Source organism: Pogona vitticeps, chromosome 6, assembly GCF_051106095.1.
Source record: "Pogona vitticeps strain Pit_001003342236 chromosome 6, PviZW2.1, whole genome shotgun sequence".
Taxonomy (NCBI): domain Eukaryota; kingdom Metazoa; phylum Chordata; class Lepidosauria; order Squamata; family Agamidae; genus Pogona; species Pogona vitticeps.
The window spans coordinates 46,758,640-46,779,105 of NC_135788.1; the positions used below are offsets into that span (position 1 = coordinate 46,758,640).

General features: G+C 40.7%; 1 protein-coding gene across 1 annotated transcript in view; it reads left to right on the plus strand.

Annotated features, from left to right (window-relative positions):
- The window catches only part of STT3B (STT3 oligosaccharyltransferase complex catalytic subunit B), a 69,727-nt gene that overhangs the window by 19,369 nt on the left and 29,892 nt on the right, over positions 1 to 20,466 (plus strand). Inside the window, exon 5 of the mRNA XM_020799495.3 lies at positions 12,390 to 12,489. Within this exon, the coding sequence (XP_020655154.1) occupies positions 12,390 to 12,489 (100 nt within the window). The remainder of the gene's footprint in view (positions 1 to 12,389; positions 12,490 to 20,466) is intronic.

Here is a 20,466-nt window from a genome sequence, read left to right on the forward strand (position 1 = left end):
AAGATGGGCCCCTCAGGTCGGAAGGCGTCCAACATGCTACTGAGGAAGAGCGGAGGACAAGTACAAGTAGCTCCAGAGCTAATGAAGTGGTTGGGCCAAAGCCGAAAGGACGCTCAGCTGTGGACGTGCCTGGAAGTGAAAGGAAAATCCAATGCTGCAAAGAAAAATACTGCATAGGAACCTGGAATGTAAGATCTATGAACCTTGGGAAGCTGGAGGTGGTCAAACAGGAGATGGCAAGAATAAACATCAACATCCTGGGCATCAGTGAACTAAAATGGACAGGAATGGGCGAATTCAGCTCAGATGATTATCATATCTACTATTGTGGACAAGAATCCCGTAGAAGGAATGGAGTAGCCCTCATAGTCAACAAAAGAGTGGGAAAAGCTGTAATGGGATACAATCTCAAAAATGATAGAATGATGTCAATACGAATCCAAGGCAGACCATTCAACATCACAATAATCCAAGTTTATGCACCAACCAGCATTGCTGAGGAGACTGAAATGGAACAATTCTATGAAGATTTACAACATCTTCTAGAACTGACACCAAAGAAAGATGTTCTTCTCATTCTAGGGGACTGGAATGCTAAAGTAGGGAGCCAAGAGATAAAAGGAACAACAGGGAAGTTTGGCCTTGGAGTTCAGAACGAAGCAGGACAAAGGCTAATAGAGTTTTGTCAAGAGAATAAGCTGGTCATCACAAACACTCTTTTCCAACAACACAAGAGGCGACTCTATACATGGAAATCACCAGATGGGCAATATCGAAATCAGATTGATTATATTCTCTGCAGCCAAAGATGGAGAAGCTCTATACAGTCAGCAAAAACAAGACCTGGAGCTGACTGCGGTTCTGATCATCAGCTTCTCATAGCAAAATTCAAGCTTAGACTGAAGAGATTAGGAAAAACCACTGGGCCACTCAGGTATAATCTAAACCAAATCCCTTATGAATACACAGTGGAAGTAAAGAACAGATTTAAGGAACTAGATTTGGTGGACAGAGTGCCTGAAGAACTTTGGATAGAGGCTCGTAACATTGTCCAGGAGGCAGCAACGAAAACCATCCCAAAGAAAAGGAAATGCAAGAAAGCAAAGTGGCTGTCCAACGAGGCCTTAGAAATAGCAGAGAGGAGAAGGGAAGCAAAATGCAAGGGAGATAGGGAAAGTTACAGAAACTTGAATTCAGACTTCCAAAGAATAGCAAGGAGAGACAAGAGGGCCTTCTTAAATGAACAATGCAAAGAAATAGAGGAAGATAACAGAAAAGGAAAGACCAGAGATCTGTTCAGGAAAATTGGACATATTAGAGGAACATTTTGCGCAAAGATGAACATGATAGAAGACAAAAATGGGAGGGACCTAACAGAAGCAGAAGACGTCAAGAAGAGGTGGCAAGAATACACAGAGGAATTATATCAGAAAGATGTGGATATCCCGGACAACCCAGACAATGTAGTTGCTGACCTTGAGCCAGACATCCTGGAGAGCGAAGTCAAGTGGGCCTTAGAAAGCCTGGCTAACAACAAGGCCAGTGGAGGTGATGGCATTCCAGTTGAACTATTTAAAATCTTGAAAGATGATGCTGTTAAGGTGCTACATTCAATATGCCAGCAAGTTTGGAAAACTCAACAGTGGCCAGAGGATTGGAAAAGATCAGTCTACATCCCAATCCCAAAGAAAGGCAGTGCCAAAGAATGCTCCAACTACCGTACAATTGCACTCATTTCGCACGCTAGCAAGGTTATGCTCAAAATCCTCCAAGGTAGGCTTCAGCAGTATGTGGACCGAGAACTCCCAGAAGTGCAAGCTGGATTCCGAAGAGGCAGAGGAACTCGAGACCAAATTGCTAACTTGCGCTGGATTATGGAGAAAGCCAGAGAGTTCCAGAAAAATATCTACTTCTGCTTCATTGACTATGCGAAAGCCTTTGACTGTGTGGACCACAGCAAACTATGGCAAGTTCTTAAAGAAATGGGAGTGCCTGACCACTTTATCTGTCTCCTGAGAAACCTATATGTGGGGCAGGAAGCAACAGTTAGAACTGGTCATGGAACAACTGAGTGGTTCAAAATTGGGAAAGGAGTACGGCAAGGCTGTATATTGTCCCCCAGCTTATTTAACTTATATGCAGAATACATCATGCGGAAGGCTGGACTGGAAGAAACCCAAGCCGGAATTAAGATTGCCGGAAGAAATATCAACAACCTCCGATATGCAGATGATACCACTCTGATGGCAGAAAGTGAGGAGGAATTAAAGAACCTTGTAATGAGAGTGAAAGAGGAGAGTGCAAAAAACGGTCTGAAACTCAACATCAAAAAAACTAAGATCATGGCCACTGGTCCCATCACCTCCTGGGAAATAGAAGGGGAAGATATGGAGGCAGTGTCAAATTTTATCTTCCTGGGCTCCATGATCACTGCAGATGGAGACAGCAGCCCTGAAATTAAAAGGCGCCTTCTTCTTGGGAGGAAAGCGATGACAAATCTGGACAGCATCTTGAAAAGCAGAGACATCACCTTGCCAACAAAAGTCCGAATAGTCAAAGCTATGGTTTTTCCTGTCGTGATGTATGGAAGTGAGAGCTGGACCATAAAGAAAGCAGACCGCCGAAGAATTGATGCCTTTGAATTGTGGTGCTGGAGGAGGCTCTTGAGAATCCCCTGGACTGGAAGGAGAACAAACCTATCAGTTCTAAAGGAAATCAACCCTGAGTGCTCACTGGAAGGACAGATCCTGAAGCTGAGGCTCCAGTACTTTGGCCATCTAATGAGAAGAGAAGACTCCCTGGAAAAGACCCTGATGTTGGGAAAGTGTGATGGCAAGAGGAGAAGGGGACGACCGAGGATGAGATGGCTGGACAGTGTCTGCGAAGCAACCAACATGAACCTGACACAACTCCGGGAGGCAGTGGAAGACAGGAGGGCCTGGCGTGCTCTGGTCCATGGGGTCACGAAGAGTCGGACACGACTAAACGACTAAACACACACAAAGGTAGGAAACTTTTCTTTTGAGAGCAGTGTTTCTTTAGAGTATTTGTTTGCTGACTGTACACTGGTGATGAGCAAAGTCCAAAATGGATGGAGGTCACCCCTTTTCTGTCTCCTCTTTATTTCCACCCAGTTGGTTGCCTGTGGAGGGACAAATAAAAGGTCTGAACTGATCCTTCTAAAAGCTTTTGAAATTAGGCTGAGTGTCATAGGTTACTATTGCATCTCATGATGGAAAGTGTATCTTCATTCTGTATTTTTGGTAGGTGCTTGTAGCAAGGACTTGTGGTTCATGTCTTTGTGCTGTCCCTCAGTAAGGCTCTTGAACATACAACTTAAAGAATGTGAAATGAAATATTTAATCTCTTTCTGCAAGGAGATCTATACTTTAGTGTTAACTGCTTCCACTGATCTGAAATCAGTCTTAGAGAAAGGAGAAATTGATTTGTAAAGTGTTTTTAAGTAAGAGTTTGCTTTCCTGCAGACAGTCCTCTCCTTCACATTCCAGATTATCCTTTTCTTGACCTATGTCAAACATGCTCCAGACCACTGCCGATTGACAATGAATTTGCACCTATTTTGGTGTTATTAAACTTGTTGGGTCTGCCTGATGTTTCTGATCAGATTGTACTGAATTATTGATGTGGAAGAGGGGTGTTGGGTGTAGTGTTTGTTTCAGAAAGCAACAATAAATAACTTATTTTCTGTTCCACACAATGGCTTTTTGACTGTCTTAAGTATTTCATCCCAGTAGTCTGTATCTGTGTTTACATGTATTGGAGAAGCAATACCCTTTCCCCTTAAAAGCGGCTTCATCTAAATGATACATTTATTTCTGTTGCCATATGTAACCAGGTCACTGATGTGATGGATGCTTTCTTGTAAATCTGTTCATTCTTTTCTCATTTGCTTTCAACAGAAAATTGTTAGAAGCACATGTTTTGCTTGTTTTGTTGTTGATAAGTAAAACTTAGAATTCATCTAGAATATAAGTAATTCAGCAAATAACTAATGTGTTTCAAGCATTTAATTATAAGGATCCAGATTTCGGTGCAACTGAAACTTTTATGCATCCTCCTCCCCAAGGCAACTTCTTCAGCCTCTCAAAATGCTACATGGATGGTTAGGGATCCTTGTTGAATGTGGTGGCATGTGGTGTAAGTAAAGGGAAAGAAGAATCAGCTAAAATTAAGTTGAAGCACCTCCTGTACATGGAGCCACACAGAGTCTAGTCTCTGACCAAACTCAATGAATTGATTTCATCTATGAAGTACCTAAAATTTCCTAGGTGCTCTACCAATTATAAAACAGTTGAAGCCCATATGGGTATAATCTTGTAAACAGAAGGAAAAAGATAATGGGTAGGGGAAGGAGGAGATGAAAGCCATGTTTGGGCTCCTTTTATTAAAGTTACACAACTAAAGTTAAAGCAGTTCAGGGAAGAGAGGAGTCAAAGGGCAGTTTTTCACACAAGCCAATGAAATGTGCCATTATCTAACCTTTTCCTTTACAGTAATATAATGGTCTCAGTGTCTTCCATTTCTTTAAGGAAACTATTAATAGAGTAGAATTTATTCCAAAATCCAAATGTGTCCTATTCAATAGCATAATCAGAGGATTATGTTGAGTTGAGTGTATCCATCCTGAGGTAGTTGACAGAGATAATAAAGGATCTGGAAACCAAGACTTCTGAAGAATAGTTGAGAACAAGGGGTATGTATGGTCGGGAAATGAAATTACTGAGAGATGATAGCCATCTTTACCTTGTGAAGGGCTGTCATAGAGGGGATGCAGCAAACTTGCTTTCTGCTGAATCCATTCGCTTGGATAGGATTAAAATGATTTTTAAAGATTTTGACTAAACATTAAGCAAAATGTCTTCATTGAAGGGCTATTTTGCCGTGAAATGGACTATCTTGGAGGGTAGTAAGGATGGCCCTCTGTCAGGGTACCCTAACTGTGGGTTCTTCTTTGTGGTCTCTGTGAATCACATCATGGGTGATCTGCGCGGAGCCTCGTCGGAGGATTCTAGAGCTTCTGTGGTAGCAAAAACCACATTAGAATAGACCCACCCCCTCTGTATAAGTACCTTGGCACCAAAACTCTCCCTTCAGTTTCTTTCAACCACCACGTTTAAGAGCCTTGTACTTCTAGCTTCTGTGAGTTAAAAGTGAAAGAGAGTTTTGTTACTCTTGATTCCTAAATATTTTTCTTTCTAATACAGTGGTACCTCACAAGACGAATGCCTCGGGCAATGAAAAACTCACAAGATGAAAGTGTCTTGCGAGTTTTTTGGTGCCCCGCAAGATGAAGATATTTTCGCCTTGCGAGGTACATTTTCCCATAGGAATGGACTGAAATTTAATTAATTAATCACATCTGCCTGACAGCTCTACACATTACAGGCCAGGACAATGACCTGGCAGACTTCCTCAGTCGTACAAACTCCCAACCTCACGAGTGGGAATTGGACCAAACGATCTTCCTCCACCTCTGCAAAAAGTGGGGCAAGCCAACTCTCGACCTCTTTGCCTCACAAGAGACTCGGAAGTGCAGGCACTATTGCTCCCATGCTGGAGTTGGCAGACACTCCCAGGGAGATGCGTTCATCGGCCGTTGGCACAGGACTCTCACCTCTTCACACCATTCCTGCTCCTCCACAAAGTACCGTATTTTTCCATGTATAAAACAACACTTTTTCCTAAGATAGAGGAAAAATTGAGGGTTGTTTTATACACAAAAGGAAGCAGAGGCAAAGGAGCAGTCTCATGTGTGCTCAGGCGCCTCTTGCTGCTGCCGCTGCCCAATTGCCTCCTCCAGAGCTCACAGCTTGTCACCTCAGGTGGTGGAGGCAGCAGCAGCAGCAGGAGGAGATGGAGGCAAAAGAGCAGTCATGTGCTTGAGCGCCTCTTGCTGCTGCCTCTCCTGCCCGCCTGATCACCTCCTCTAGTGGAACTTATGGGGCTCACCTCCAGCTCACATCCACCTTGTCCCCACTGGTGGCAGAGGCAGCAGGTGGCAGAGGCGAAGCAGTCGCACTGGAGGAGTTGATCGGGCAGGCAGCAGAGGGAGCAGTAGCAGCAGGGGAGATGGAAGTGAAGGAGAAGTTGCCCATTAACTTCTCCACCTCCAGCAAGGATCAAAATTAGGGGGTCGTTTTATACATTGAGGGGTCATACACGGGAAATGCGGTAGTTGTCTGTCTACAGCAGGACAAACCCAATTTATGTATTTATTTATTAAATGTATACCCTGCCCCTCTAGACCATGTCTACTCGGGGCTGCTTACAACATAAAATAAATCAATATAAGAATATATAATCATATAAATACAATTGCAATATTAAGACAATTAATTTAAGAAAGGAGTACCAAGATGGGATAGAATAAGAAAAGGAGAGAGAGAGAGAGAGAAAAGACTTAGCTAACTGGAGGCTAAGACAACCTTGGTTCCCAGTCCTGCACAACCTATCATCAGACATTTATCACCTCCCCCATCTGCCTCACCTTCTCACGCAGAACAACTCCCAGATACTTCATCGAGACTTGCCTGCTCTGCACCTGGCAGCGTGGAAGATTTTGCCTCTTTTTTAAAAATAATTTTAAATTTTTAAACTACTAGGAATAGGGTAGGGAATACAAAAGGTAAAAGGAAGTGTAAGGGATGGGGAAAGGGTTTTGAGGATAGGAGAACGCAGAATATACAATCATCCACTCTATTCATATTAGGTATACATGCCTCTGATCTATTCATTTTTCAATGCAAAAAACAACTTTGTATTCTTTTTTTATATATCTATATACTGTTTGGTTATCCTCTAAATATCAGCTTATAGTCATGTTTTAATTTAAATCTAATTCCAACTCTATCAAGAAATCAAGACCAATTATACAATACATCCCCTGTTTCAATTTCCTTCTGTCTTGGACGTACATTCAGTCTGTCTGGAAAGATATCCATTTCTAGCATTTCCCATATTTTCTCAGTACCCTTCTCTTGTTTCTGTGCCTCTATTTTCTTCCAGTTTTGGGGAGATAAAATCCAGGACAGTAGTCTGATTTTTAACATCTTTTCTGACTATTATAGCTGGGTAGCTCACATAGTAACTCTTAATCTCATCTGTGTTACCTGGCATCACTCTCAATAAAAACTGTTCTGGAGTTATTACAGTTTCATTTAACTGTTGTTTAATCTCTGATGGTTTCCCTTTCATCAGGTCTTCTACCTGGCTGAGACGCTCATTTACCTGCTGAAATCCTGTTGTTATTGTCATTTGCATGGTAACCAGCCATTCTTTATCTGGCAAAATTCCCAACCGTTGATATTTAACATTTTCGGAGGTCATTTCCATCTTTCCAATACATATGGTTTGTATAAATAATATTTTTTTGATTCCACTATTTTACCAACAAACCAAACCCATCATCATAAACCTCCCCTAAGTATGTCCTCCCCTCTTTGCCCAGATATTATAGCAATATTATCAAAATCCACATGGTTCAACCAAAAGAGAGTCCAGACTAAACATCAAACAGGGAGCCAGTCTCTCTCTCAAAAAAAATTCTAGTTGCCAAGATGGTCGCATATATTTTATAGTCCACATTCAACAATGAAATCGGCCTATAATTTTGAATTTCTTTACCTTCTGTATTTTCCTTATGGATGAGAGAGATTGTCGCTTCAGTCCATGTTGTTGAATTTTAATTCAGTTAATACATCAAGATCAGTCTGGGTTTCTTCCAAAAAGGCAGATGAAAAATAATATAAGGATAGTCCTAAACTCCTTGGAATATTATGAAGCACACGCGGAAAAACAGATGGCCATGATATTCTTGGATGCGGAGAAAGCCTTCGATAATCTCGATTGGAATTTTATGATATATTTGCTGGAAACACTGCAAGTTGGAGAAAGATTTTTGAAGCTAATTAAAGCAATATATACCCAACAAAAGGCAAAAGTGAGAATTAACGGCGAGTTGTCGAAAGAAATACAAATACAGAAAGGTACTAGACAGTGGTGTCCACTCTCTCCACTACTATTTATCTTGACTCTAGAAATATTAACGGAACAAATTAGAGATAAAAAGGAATTGAAAGGATTGAAAGTAAAAGGCCAAATCTATAAACTTCAGGCTTTTGCAGACGACTTAGTCATTATACTGGAAGACCCAGTGCATTCAATAGAAGACCTGATGACAATGTTAAAAAAACTTTGGTGACATGGCAGGAATGAGAATAAACCAAAAGAAAACAAAGATACTTACTAAAAATATAAGAGAACAAGAACGGCAGAAGTTAATAGAGAAGACGAACTTCCAAGAGGAAAAGAGAATTCGATATTTAGGGATACAAATTACAAAGAAGACGAGTACATTATTTAAAGATAATTATATGAAATTGATGAAGGAGATACAGAACAATTTGGAGAAATGGGATAAATTACAATTATCGTTGTTGGGAAGGATTGCGACGATTAAAATGAGCGTCTTGCCAAAAATCCTATTCTTATTCCAGACAATTCCTATCATATTAAAACAGTCCTTTTTCCAAGAACTTAATAAGATAATCATGAAATTTGTATGGCAAGGAAAAAACCCAAGAATTAAAATTAAGGCAATGCAAGATGCTAAACAGAGGGGTGGCTTTGGTCTTCCAGATTGGGTTATGTATTATAGATCCTGTATTTTAGATTGGATAAAAGAATGGATAACTTTGGAAAATGATAGATTACTTAACTTGGAAAGACACAATTTACAATTAGGCTGGCATGCTTATCTATGGTATAAAAAGGATAAAGAGCAAAAGCATTTTAATTTACATATGATAAGAAAAGCTCTATTGGGAATGTGGAGAAAGATTATACAACAAATTTACTACAAAACACCTGTATGGGTGTCACTTATAGAGGCCTTTACACAATTTAATCTCATGACAAAAGCAAAACTTTTAAGATACTGTACCAAGATTTATTTTAAAAGGATGGTGAATTAGGGTCTAAAGAAGAGCTAGAGTCACAGCATATCTATATAGACTGGTGGTCCAGAGCACAGCTGGAATCTAGACATACAAAAGACAAAAATAGAAGGTTTCTACTCAGAACAAACAATGTTTGATAAGCTTTTATTAGGTTCAAAAGACAAAATTGTTAAGAAAATGTATAACTATCTGTTAGAAATTAAAATGCAAGATGAATTGGTTAAAGAATGTATGATTAAGTGGACACAAAACATAGGGCATAATATTAATATTGATCAGTGGTTGAAAATATGGCAAAGAAATATAAAGCTTACAAGATCGGTTAATTTTAAGGAGAATATATACAAGATGTTTTATAGGTGGCATATGACTCCAGAAAAACTGTCGAAGATGTATACATATGTATCAAACCTGTGTTGGAAATGTGAAGCACAAGTGGGAAACTATTATCATATGTGGTGGTCATGTAGAGAAGCGAAACAGTATTGGAAAAGAGTACATGCTATGCTGCAACAAATATTGCTCTGTAAGGTGTCATTAACCCCAGAACTGTTTTTATTGAGTATGATACCTAATAACATAGATAAGTCAAAGGAATATATAGTTATATACATAGTTAATGCATCCAGAATTCTCTATGCCAAAAATTGGAAAAGTCCAATGGTACCGAAACAAGATTTCATAGAGAAGATACGGGAAACAGCGGAAATGGACATTTTATCAGAAGTGATGAAGGACTGTCCTTTACAAAAGGCAACAGAAAGATGGGACCTATTCTACAAGTGGACTGAATCAACAGGCAGCGCATGAATAGCATATATTGAAATGAGAACTTAAACCTGGAAGGCAGAAAAGAGTAAATAGAGTAACTTGGAATCTTTATATGGCAATAGGTATAGAAAGGACGTTAGTATGTTATTGTTTCTCCTCTTCCCCATTAACCTCAATTCCCCTTTTCCTTTTTGTCACCCCCTTGTTAAAAATAAAAACTAAAAAACAAAAACAAACAAAAAACACGTCGTAGTCCTTTAATAACTCCAGACCTGATTTTCTTAGGTCTTCCGTCTATTTATTCTGTTAAGTTCCTCTTGCTGATGAGCTGAAAATTTACTGTCCGTTGCTCCCATAGATTTATTCTTCCTTCTAAAACCAAAGACGCTTCTGTTATCAAAGTCCCATTCGACTCTAGTCCTGGCTTCTCCTGCTCTTCAGTCTATGTCGCCACACTGATGATTCATTGCCTGTTTTTTATTCCCAAAAGCTTATACCTCCTGCTCCAAAGACAAGATTTTATTTTCAAAGTCCCACTCACACTAGTGAGAAAAGTCCAGATTACACAGCATTGACAAAATTTAGTCCCTGTTGAGTAGTATTTCCTCTGGGATTTTTTTCCAGAAACACAAAATTTTTCCGTCTCACTGTGTATCTGAATGACCTTCAGCTAGCTTGCTAATTATAAACGTGCTGTTTATCAATCAGTTCACTTTGAAAAAAAAACACAAGCTGGCATGCACGGCTTGCTGCTTCCTCTTTCTCCTTTTGGTCAGGTATTTTCCCTTTAGTTTCTTTTACATCTTAATGAGGTTATTCATAAATCAAAGGCTTACTTTGCTGTTGTGTATTTTCGGCTGTATTTCTGTTCTCCTTCCTCGGGAATTTGGGGGTGGAGTTTCGTGCAGCTTTCTGCCATAAAATGGCCTCCCATCTCCGGTCTGTTTGTGGGTGAATTTTCAGAGGGAAGAGAGACCCAGTTGCTGCCAAATCTTCTACCTTCTGGTCTCACCATTTGCTTCAGGATGAGCTCTCCTGGCCTCCCCTTCCGTCCCCCCCTTTCTAGAGGGACGACAGGCCGGGCGGTTCCAACTTTTCCCGGGAGCCGTTTGCCAGGTGCTGCTGGCTTGACTGCAGTCAAGCTCTGCCTCCTCGAGGATTTTGCCTCCTTGATGGATGTCCTCTGTCAAGTGAAAAAGCTTTCAACCAGAAGAGCCTATCTGTACAAGTTGGAAAAAATTCAATCTTTCACCACAGCCGCTTCCCTGCCTGCCATCAACCCATCTCTTTCCACAGTCCTCCGATTCCTGATACATCTTAAATCTACAGGCCTTTCCCTTTCCTTTCTGAAAGTTTACCTCTCAGCAGTCGTCTCCTACCAATCGACAACTTCTCCAGCGGCGCGTTTTTTCCGACATCCCACACTCAAATTCTTTCTAAAAGGTTAATCACACACCTACCCAGATGTTCATCCACCTTCTCCGCAATGGTCTTTGACCTTTGTCCTACATCAGCTCACTAGGCCCTATTTTGAGCCATCAGCTTCAACGGACCTTCGCTTTACTTTCAAAACAGTCTTCATTGTAGCAGTCACATCAGCTCATCGAGCAAGTGATTTGCAGCATGGCTATCCTTATATACAGTTTTTCCCTGATAAAGTCAAACTATTTGTAGACATTTCTTTTCTCACTAAAGCGGTATTTCAATTTCATCTTTCCCAACTTTTGGTCCTTCCCTCTTTTCTTTCCATCACCATCTTCCACTCAAGAACGACTCCTCCATACTTTGGATGTCAAAAAGAGCCCTCGCCTTTTACCTTTCTCATACACAACCCTTCCAGCATTCACTGCACTTTTTTGTCAGCCATCAACCTCCAGGTAACTTCACAAACAGTTTCTCGCTGGGTTGCTTCTACCATTCACCTTGCATATCAGCTGGCTCAACAGCTGATCCTTCTTGTGATTCGCCCTCATTCCACCAGAGTGCTTGCAACCTCTACAGTGTTCCTCCAGGGTGTTCCTCTTCCAGATGTCTGTGCTTCGATTACATGGGCACAACCATCTACTTGTATCCCACACTACAGACTGGATGTTTGACAGAAGTCTGATGTGACATTTGGACTTGCTGTTTTGGCTTCCACCTTGGCGTAACACCCTACCTCCAGGTAAGACAGCTTGTTTGTCACCCACTGTGTGATTCACAGAGGAAACAAAGAACTACAACAGGTTATTCACCTGTAATTGTAGTTCTTTGAGTGGACATCTGTGAGTCATACATCCCACCCGACCTTCCCACTGTCACACCATGCGGATCTCTTTCTTCAGACGGTTGACGTAACTGAAGGGAGAGTCTTGGCGCCAAGGTACTTATATGGATGGGGGGGTCTATTCTAATGTGTTTTTTTGCTACCACAGAAGCTCTAGAATTTTCCAACAAGGCTCCGCACAGATGCTGATCACCCATGGTGTAAATTCACAGAGGTCCCCTTGAAGAACCATGGTTACATGGTTACCTGTTTCCTGTGTTGGTACAGTATTAGATCAGAGAGCTTCTGAGGTTCTTACAAGCTGTCTTCTATGATTCTCTATTGTTTATTATTTGCAAAATAGAATTATGTTGTATTGTATTTATGTCTAACAGGTTTCTGCATGGGGTGGTTATGTTTTCATCATCAACCTTATTCCACTGCATGTATTTGTGCTGCTGCTGATGCAGAGATACAGCAGGAGGGTCTATATAGGTAAGTGTTCAGCTTTGCTGAAATCTGGTAGACAGTGTTATTTTTCTAATTCTTAAGTGACTTTTTCTCTTTTTAAGTGAGTATGAAATAAAGTGAGTCCTTTTTTACAAACACACTTTAATGAATTGCTCAAACAATTGACTTGATTTTCTTTGCCTTCTCTTATGATAGTTCTGTTTTCTCATAAAGAACAATCACTATTTTTATTTATTCTCAGTATTTATAATCTTTCTACCAGTGTGCTAAAGACAGCTAACAAGTATTGCGGTTCATCAAGTAAAATGCTGTAGTTAAAAAGTACTCTGACACTATAAATTTAATTGGTTCTAACGTTGGGTTTGTTTTGAATTGTCTAAGTTCCAGGCCACATCTTTTTAGGGCAGTTTTTGGGGGCAGGCGGGCACGGAAGAGAGCTGGGGGGTGGCTAGATAACCATCTATGGCATGCAGGGCACCTGACATAATATGGGCAAGAGCCCTTGCTTTTGGAGAAATCAGGACTGGATACCTGTGGGAAATCTAGTTACACATATACTTAAAATATGCTTGTAATTGGGAATGACAATTTAAGAATATATATAAACTGAATACATTATGGATAAATATAAATTTATGTTTGGTTTTGAAGAATGGGGCAGGAGAGTACCACTTCATGAAGGAAGTTCCACGTATGGGAGTGAAAAGGAAAGAGTGGGTGTAGAAATTTAAGGGAGCAGGAGATAATCAGCTATCTAATGATGTCAGACCTCATGCTTATATTGGAAAAAGTAATATGAATTAACCTATCTACAAATTTAAAATAGAAAAGTAAACCAGGGTAATGATGTAGAAAATCCAAATAATCATTTGTTAGCTTTATAGCCCTTCTGCCATAAAATAAAAAGGCAACTTAATTTAGCTGGCAGCTTTATTTAATGTTTACAGAACAATTTGCAAAACAAATTGTGGAAAATTGACATATTTTATGGTTTTGGGAGACAGATATAAACAGGGCATCTAACTGACCTACGTGGCATCAAAACTGCATTGCTGACAACTATTGACTATTCATGCATATTTGATACAAAGTTATTGGTGTTGACATTAATATGACTACATTTAGAACAATTTAGAAATATTGTATAAGATCTGCTGCAGAGACATAGTTGTAATAATGGTTGCATTGAACAAGAAGCTTGAAAGTGGAACATAACATGTTGCATATTGTGATCTGTTTTAAGTTACTGTATTTGTAGATATACTGTACATAATATTTGCTACACTTGGCATGTATGCATCATTATTTAGATCTTCTCTAATGTAGGTTTGTGTATCTTACAAGGGGATGTGAAAGCTTTCATTCTTGAACAACTAATCAAAAGCTATATTTTAGCATAAGTCTTGCTGAGCTTATTGACTCTGAGAATAGACGCCTGCCGCATAGAACACCCATTGTTGTTTTTAGTAAAACAAACTTCTTAATTAAGATGGTACATGTAATTAATTAGCTGTAGCTGTTAATAATTATTAAGATTTGCTTATGTGAAATTAGAAAAAAGTATATCACCCAGGGTTTTTTTTGTTTTTGTTTTTGTTTTTTGCAAACTCAATGTAACCCTGACATTTGCATATACTCCCCTTAGAGACTGCAGAAAATATCTCTGTAACAGTTTGCTGAATATCTCAGTGAACTGCTGAATAGGTCAGTGGTTTCGGAATCTGACTGTGGATCCAGAAGGTTGGGAGTTGAGTTTCACACTGCACCTCCTTGTCAAGGGCTGGACTCAATGATCCAAAAGGCCCTCTCCTGTTTTGCAGTTCTAAGATAAACATGAATGCTGACAAACAGAGAAAAGATCCTTGGCAACTGGGAAAGATAATGTACTGTACTTCTTTGTGGCCTCTGTGAATGCACACAGATAGGTTGTTCTGTGCATGCGCTGAATGTCTTGGAAGATTTTAGAGCTTAAAAGTACAAAGTTAGTGGGACGTTCCCCTGTGGAGCACATGCTCTGTGCACCTAAGATTCCCCTCAGTTCCTTTTTTCCACCGTGTTGATCGGATCTCCCGAAGAATAGAGCGTGTTTCTGACCGATTTTTAGTGACTATATTATTTCCTCCTGCTTTTATCTTATCATTTAATTTTAATTTTATTCTATGTTACTCCAACACTGTCTGGTAACTGCTGCCATTTATACCGTACATCCCATCGTTGAGTTTCCTTTTGAATTAAACAGTCTTTCAGCCCATCTGACAGAATATCCATTTTTTTCACTTCCCATATTTTCACCATAAGATTCTCTGGTTTCAGTATCTCTGCTTCCTTGAGATTTTTGACATAATGCTTTTTAATTTTGGAAGCTGCATAGGTCACTGGGTAACTCTCTATCCCATTTATGTTACCTGGAGTCATGCCTAATACAGACGGTTCTAAAGTTTGTACAGCTTCATTTAAGTTTTGTTTGCCATCTACTCCCCTCTTTCATCCTTTTCATCAAATCTTCTATTTTGCTAAGACTTTCATTCACTTGCTGAAACCCTATTATTATCCTTTGCATATTAATCTGCCATTCCTTTTCTATTTCTTGTACCACTGTTCCAGAGCTTTGGGATTGAACAGAGCAAGTCTCCATTTGTTCTCTTGAATTTCTGAAGTCCAGCTCAGGCTTTGGGGTTTGTATAGATAGTACTATACCCTTAACTACAATAATCACCCCTTAGATATCCTTCCACAGTTTCCACAATTTTATCAACAATCCAAACCCCTCATTATAGACCTCCCCTTAGATCTCCCTCCAATCTTTATCCAAATATTATAATGTAAGATTAACTTTTAACCTAGCAGATACAGAGACAAATAGAACCATGGCACAGTTTTTTTTCCTTCCTCTCCTGAGTTCAGCAAGCTCTGTTATCAGACTCACACGCAGTCCGCAATCCGACAAACAAAACAACAATCACCAAGTCTCAAACTGTCCACTAGTTGCCTTTGAAGCCTGTCTTGCGATCTTCATTAACCCCTCGATACTCCTTAGTCTAGTCGACCATGTCAGCTCCCTTCTTCCCCCAAGAACCACCAAATTCTATTATTTACAGTTCACAAAATCCAGGGAAAGGCGGAGAGAAACATGTCCCAGCCAAACTGCATTCACCACACTCAAGTCTCTTAAAACCAGTCAGATGGTGTTACTATCTGGGATTCTTTTCCAGAAACATAAGATTTATTTTTCCGACTCACTGTCTCGGCTTTGGAATCAGCCTGGTGTTTTAAGAGTTCACTTGGAGAAGCTTTAGTTTTGCTTTTAAGTCAGACTGATAAGATAAGCTCGCTGCTGCTTTTCTTCTTTCAGCCAAATATTTTCATTCTTATTTTCAGCTTAATGAGGCTGTTTCATAAATCAGAGGCTTCGGCTTACTTACTTGTTATATATTATTAGTTTAAATTGATTGCTCTCCTCTCCCCCGGTAAAGGGTTCCTCGCGGCTCAGTGCCAGAAATGGCACCCGCTTCGGTCCGTGCACGGTGATTTCTTCAGAGGGAAGAAGTCCAGGTCTGCCTCCCTTTCTTCTCCTTCTGCCGCTCACCATCTGCTTTAGAGAGACTTCTCCTAGACTCTCCTTCGATGCCCATTTCAAAAGGGGGATCCCGGGCCGGACGGTTCCAGTTTTTTCCAGAGAGCTTCTTCTCTGGAGTTACTGGCAGCACTGCAACAGAGCCCCGCCTCCAAGACCCTAGCATCCATGATAGCGTTGCGCTGACACACCTGGCTTAGACCCACTGGACTGTCTTATGATGCCAAGTCAAGGATAGAAGACCTTTCCTTTGACAGCACAGGTCTCTTTAATAAGAAAACAGACGAGACTATGAAAAGCCTTTATAAAATACGGAAAATGGTAAGATCATACACCAACCAAAAATCCTTTCAATACCAACGACCTCAATACAGACAGACTCAATTCTATCCACAATCATTTCAACAACAGTCGTATCAGAAATTCTAGCCATATCGACAATTCAGATCACAACCAGTTGACAGGTCCTTTCAAGGTCTACCACCATTGACATCATCCTTTCAGAATCGAAATCAGTCCCATTGATTCCATTGTGTACCAATTCTGTTCCCTACCATTTGGACTTTCCACAAAGCCAAAGACTTTCACGAAGTGCATGGCACCAGTTGCAGTGCATCTCCGCCTTCAGGGTATAGACATTTACCCATACATAGACGACTGGCTGATAGTTACGACATCGTACCAAAACACCATGAGATCTACAACCATCATGCTCGACACACTTCAGAGCCTCGGACTCAAAGTAAACTATATAAAATCTCATCTCGAACCAGCACAGACAGTCACCTACATCGGAGCCCTCTTTGACTCCATGCAAGCCAGGGCTTTCATCCCCCTGGAACGAGTTATAAGGTTAAAGAAGTAAATTTGCCTCTTTCAGTCTCAAATGTCCATTGCAGCCCATCATGTTCAACACCACCTCAGGCTCATGGCGTCCACAACATCGGTAATCCAGCATGCCCGACTCAAAATGTGGTCACTCCAATTGTGGTACCTGCCACTATTCAACCCAGTGATAGATCACCCATCTATGAAATTGACTGTGACACCAGAGTTAGCCAGTCAATTCACTTGGTGGACTTCAATGTCAAACCTCCGTGCCGGATGACCATTCCTGTTCTTCCATCCAACAGTGCAGGTCACCACCGACTCCAGCCCATCTGGCTGGGGAGCACATTGTCTTGATCACAAAATTCATGGCCTATGGACAAGAACAATCACTTCACATCAACCATCTCGAGCTCTTAGTGATCATCAGAGCTTTCCATGCCTTTCTTCCAATCATTGAGGGTCGAGATGTGCAACTGGCAACAGACAATACAACTGCCTTATATTATGTAAACAAACAGGGAGGAACACATTCTTTAGCCCTCCTATATCTAGCCATCGACCTGTGGGAATTGTGTTACCAACATCACATCTTCCCTATTGCAGTACATATTTTCACAGACAACAATTGCATAGCAGATCATCTCAGCCGTATGACATCGAGGACTCACGAGCATTCCCTCAAGGAGACCATTATCGATCAACTTGTCACCGTTGGAGAGTACCTACCATCGATGTCTTCGCTTCGAGTGCGAATGCCAAATGCGGTGTCTTGCTCTCGAGCCAGAGCAGACGAGAACTGCATCGGGGACACGTTCATGACGGATTCAAACAGGGAATTACTTCATCTATTCCCACCAATACCACTCATACAACGGACAATTATCCGCCTCCAACACTTTCAGTCGAATGCGATCCTCTTCGCTCCCTGGTGGCCGAGGCAACTGTGGATCACTCACCTCAGATCAATGTTGACGGACTTGTTTAGACTCTCTCCAGTTCCCAACCTAACTCAAAACAACGGGATGGTCTACTATCCAGACCTCCCATTGTTGAACTTGACAGCTTGGAGGAGACTCCTGCCTTGAAGCGCATCTTGTATCGAGCGCGAATACCATCAATTCAGCTTCTATACACAAATAAGCAGAAAGCCTTCCTTAATTTTAGAGAAATAAATAACTTACCTGCAATATCTGTTTCCTTGAAGACACTACTTACCTTCTTACTCCATCTCTTCGAATTTGGACTCTCTCATTCCACTTTAAAAGTCCATATATCAGCCATTGTTGCCCATCAACCAAATAGCTTAATGCTCTCATGCGCCCACCGTTCGAACCAATGGCCTCTTCAAATCTTAGGTTGCTTTCTCTAAAGACATGTTTTCTGGTGGCTATAACATGTGCAAAAAGAGCCAGTGAGCTTGCTGCTCTTCGTTCTGATCCACCCTTTATCCAATTTCATCCAGACAAAGTGACTTTGTATTTTGATGTCTCTTTTCTGCCCAAGATTGTATCAGAATTTCATCTAAATCAACCAATTATATTACCATCGTTTTCCCCATCACCACCAATCACTCAAGAGCACATGCTCCACATGCTAGACGTAAGACACTCTCTTGCATTTTATATTGACAGAACTAAGGCTTTCAGGAAAACTAACAGACTTTTCATATATTTCCATGGACCTCACAAGGGAGGCCCAGCCTCATCACAATCCATTTCCAGATGGATAGTCCAAACTATTTCCCTGGCATATGAACTATCAGGTAAACCACCTCCTGATTATTTGAATGCACATTCCACTAGAGCGCTGTCAGCATCTACTGCTTCCCAGTGTGGAATCGAGATACCTAACATCTGTCGTGCTGCAACATGGTCTACCCCATCGACCTTTGTCAGGCACTACTATCTGGATGTGAGAGCACGCAGTGATACTGGATTTGGCAGAGCTGTTTTGGCCTCCTTCCTACCGTGACATCCCACCATCCATCCGGTAAGTGAAGCTTGCCAGTCACCCATTTGTGCGCATTCACAGAGGCCACGAAGAAGAAAAAGAGGTTACCTATCTGTAATCATAGTTCTAGTGGTCCTCTGTGAATTCACACATCCCATCCATACTCCCCTCTGTCTATCATGGTTTATATTAAATGATTCTTCTGCCCGGCGGACAAATTCTAGGAACTGAGGGGAATCTTGGGTGGGTGGAGCATGTGATCCACAGGGGAACATTTATTTATTTTATTTATTTATTTAACTTATATGCCGCCCACACTACCCGAAGGTCTCTGGGCGGCTTACAGCATTTAAAATACAATAAAAAGGCAAAATAAAAGGGCAAAATAATTAAAATGCAATTAAAATATATATTCTAAAAATTGCCATCAGACCCACATCCCACTAACTTTGTACTTTTAAGCTCTAGAATGTTCTGAGGCATTCAGCACAGGCGCAGAACAATCCATTTGTGTGAGTGAATTCACAAGAGGACCAGGAGAAGAACTATGGTTACAAGCAGGTAACCTCTTTGTATGGTTGGGAAAAATTAGGTGGAAAGGAGAATGGAATGGCCAAACAAAGGAGAGGAAGTACAGATAAAAATGGTAAACCAAAATATGTCACTTTCTTCATCAATCATTTAAAACTGCTGTTGTAAAATGTTTTCTTGAGTGGCAGTGAAAACAGTATATATCCATCAGCAGAGAAATCCACAATCTTAATGGAGCTGAGATTAGGCAGAAGTATGTCCATAGTGCATCTTTGAGGAGTGGACTGCACATGGATTTAAAACTTGGAGTGTCAAGAAGCCTAAGCAGAAGCAGTCTATTATACAGTCTTTTTATGGAAGATTCCACTTGTTCTAATTAAATAAATATTAGCTATTTTAAGTGATGTTTCACTACTATAATAAACTTCTGTCCTAAAGCTGATGCGGGAATCTCTGTTTAGTAATTTACATTTTTCCAGCAAAGCAAATCTTGGAAAAGTAACTTTTTTGGTCTAAGACCCTACAGCCGCTGCCTTGGCTGTCATATGCCGCCAACTGGGGCCCGTCGCCAGCCACCATCCGCCATGGCTCAGTTGCAGCCGGGGCGGGAAGGGGCAATCAGGCAGCTGGGGACCCCCCTCCTGGCAGAGGAGGAGGAGGAGGGAAGGATCACATCCTCATTACCCCCAGGATTTTCATTTTTACCCCATTTGGGGTAATTTACCCCTGTTCCCTGACCACTGCCTTACTCATTAGTGTTCAGAAAAAGCGGTCTACTGTTATTTGTTAAGTGTCCTGAAAGTAACTTCATGCATTGATTGATTGATTGATTGATTGATTGATTGATTGATTGATTGATTGATTGGACTTATATACCGCCCCATAGTGCTACAAGCACTCTCCGGGCGGTTTACAATTTTTTAATTATACAGGCTACATTATTCCTGTTTTAAAAGGTAATGGCTAGCCTTTTTAGTCCGTAGCAACAATTTGTAAGACTAACTAGTTTTTATTTTTCATGGGCTTTTTTGCATACTACTTCAAAACATAACTATTTCCAGTATAAATATTCCTATTTTGTTAACTTTAAAAAACCCATGAGATTGAGAAGGTAA